This window comes from Nanorana parkeri, unplaced genomic scaffold (assembly GCF_000935625.1).
Source record: "Nanorana parkeri isolate BGI_ZX_2015 unplaced genomic scaffold, ASM93562v1 scaffold2139, whole genome shotgun sequence".
Lineage (NCBI taxonomy): Eukaryota > Metazoa > Chordata > Amphibia > Anura > Dicroglossidae > Nanorana > Nanorana parkeri.
The window spans coordinates 71,538-74,369 of NW_017308407.1; the positions used below are offsets into that span (position 1 = coordinate 71,538).

At 43.3% G+C, this 2,832-nt stretch overlaps 1 protein-coding gene across 3 annotated transcripts in view; it reads left to right on the forward strand.

The window, feature by feature from the left end:
- KLHL5 (kelch like family member 5) overlaps positions 1-2,832 on the forward strand; it is a 52,840-nt gene that overhangs the window by 43,110 nt on the left and 6,898 nt on the right. For all 3 annotated transcript variants that reach the window (XM_018572808.1, XM_018572809.1, XM_018572810.1), the window contains one exon: positions 657-869. In XM_018572808.1, the coding sequence (XP_018428310.1) occupies positions 657-869 (213 nt within the window). The remainder of the gene's footprint in view (positions 1-656; positions 870-2,832) is intronic.

Here is a 2,832-nt window from a genome sequence, read left to right on the forward strand (position 1 = left end):
CCCCCCCCTTCCTATGCTTAATTGTGGCTGGATATGTTATTACTATGAAGAAATTGTAGCACTCCTTGTAATCCTTTTAAATCCCAATTCCAGGCAAAACGTAGTGTTTTAGATATAGTGGGTTAGAGCCCATGTCTATTTTTTCCTGTCTCACTCCTTATTGGGTAGATTTCCCCTTACTTCCTCTTGGGACAGTACGTCATGGGAAATCAAAAACATGTTTTTAGTAGAGTGGGGAAGGGTTAGAATTTTGACAAAAATTTGGTCTGTGTCTCCCTGGCTTGGGTACAATTGCTCCCCCCATTTCTTGTACGGCTTCAGAGACACAGAAAATAAGGGAACAGATGGAATCAAAGAGGGAAATAAAAACTTGACAGAAATTGGAGCTCTTCCCCACGCTATCTAATGCTACAAAATACATTTTGGTGGGATTTAGGCTTTAATGTAGGGGGCCACTACAACCTTTTAATGCAAGAGAATTCCAGAATCTGACCACCCTTACAGTGAAGAAATGCCTTGGCAATGAAAAGAATTTCTCCTAACAGATGTGAACTTTTGTACACATTTCATATTGAAAAACATAAAATGTTGGGCCATCTGCCTGCTAGTAAAATCCACTGAATAAACTGGCACATTTTGGTTTGATTGTCTTCCAGGCTTTATGCAGTGGGTGGTCGAGATGGAAGTTCTTGCCTCAAGTCTGTGGAATGCTTTGATCCTCACACCAATAAGTGGACCCTATGTTCGCAGATGTCCAAGAGGAGGGGTGGAGTTGGGGTCGCCACATGGAATGGCTTCCTCTATGCGATTGGAGGACATGACGCTCCAGCTTCCAATTTAACATCTCGGCTTTCAGACTGTGTAGAAAGGTAACATTTATTTTATGCTGCCAGAGCTGATAGCCAGAAATTTTCTTTTTAATAAAAACAATGTGATTCCATGCTCACTGGAACCCATACATTGGCTGGAGTTCTGAGCACAAGCCAGTTAGAAATGAACACACAAGAGTTGCTTAAGTACTTCACCATTTATTAACTTATGTGCAGTAACTGTAGGGTTTAACAGGTGTTGAAAAGGTAGTTTATTGGATGATTTTATACAGTATATCACTTTTTATAAATTTGGTTAATGCTAATCTGTATATATTTCATACGCCTGATTACATTGAGAAATGTATTACCTGTAAATTCCAAAGCTCTGTATTTGAAATCAGTTTCCTCCTATAGACACTCCATCATGCAGGGTAGCAGAGGAATGTCTGTGACCTCCCTGTAGAGAAGCTCCTGTGAGTTAAAACCATGCAGCCATTGCCATGTCCCCATATCTCATCCACATATTTGCACCCCATTTAGTGGGTGGAGCAATTTTTCCTGCATTCTTCCCTCAGACCGTGCCTATATTACCACTCTGCAGCCAGGGAGCTTGGCAGGAGCCGATTATAAACGGAACATAAACGTATGCTAGTATAACCTTTATTAACACATGGGTGGCATTTCCAGCAAAAAACACTGCATTATATGGAACTTTCTAGATGGCTGCAGTTTTTCAGCTTTTTCAGTAGTTTTTTTTTCAAGTCTGCATGAATAAATTCACCATATTAGAGTATCATTTTTCAAAATCCTCTACCTTTTTTTTTTTTTTAAATTAAAAGCGGTCCTTGAGTTTCAAGCAAGGTATGATGCCTAGGCTGACATGATGCCATCAGTCTGCTGCAGGCAAGAGGAAATCTTTCCCAAGTCTCCTCTTTCCCAAGTCTCCTGTGCCCTTGACCTGAGTGCAGGGGAGGCATTAGGGGTTTAAAACTCCCCTATTGTCTCCATTAAGAGTACTTGTTACTTTCTGGTCAGCCCCCTTGTGATGACAATAAACAATAATGTTAAGTGAAAAAAGTGTACAATAAAAAAAATTTTAATTAAAGTTTTAAAGCCCCCACCCCTGCGCGTACGGCATGCATGCTTGTATTTAAACAATGATTGCACAACACATTAGGTATCAACGCCCATGACAGAATAGGAAGAATAATTCTAGGGCCATCATTTATGATTAACTCTAAGTTGATGACCTGTAAACACTTTTAAAGCATCGTCTACGGACAATTTTGGGTACTGTGGTCTGCCACGGTGTCACAGACGCACTTTGTTTTTAGGGCAGCAACAACAAATCAATTAAACCGATTATAATCGATAATGAGAATTTTTGGCAACGATTTTCATCATCAATTAGTTGCCCTCGCTCTGCTCCTCCGTTCTCCTCCCTGCTGGTTTTGGTTGCAGCGGCCTGTCTCCCTTTCAATCCCCACTGCTCTCCCCGCCTGTATTGGCAGAGGCAGCGGGGACACAGACCACTGCAGCCAGCACTAGCAGGGAGGATAGAACGCTGTGACTCTGCAATCCCCCGCTGCCCGCCCCCTTCCTCCTCCTCCTGCCCGCCCCATTTCCCCTCTTCTGCGGGTGTTCTATCAATCCCTCGAACTCGAGATAGAACAACGGCGCCAAGTCTCCCATCAGCGGTTGGAAACAATAGCCTGCTATCAATCAGCAGAGGAGGACCTTATGGAGTACTTTCTCCTTCAGTTCCCTCCTCTGCTGATTGGCAGCAGGTAGTGGGCGGGTGCAATAGCCACCCTGCTATCGCAGTTTAAAATAACCAATAACAGGCTGACTATTGCTCCAAGCCACTGTCTGCTGTGTTGATATTCAGCTGCCTAAGCAGCTGAATCCAGTAAAGTGGAAAGGTGACACTAGCGGTCACCTAATGGCACCTGAAAGAGAACCTGTCACCTCCAATGTGCCATCACATAGGAGACTTGTGAGCCCCCCCCTCCAATGTGAT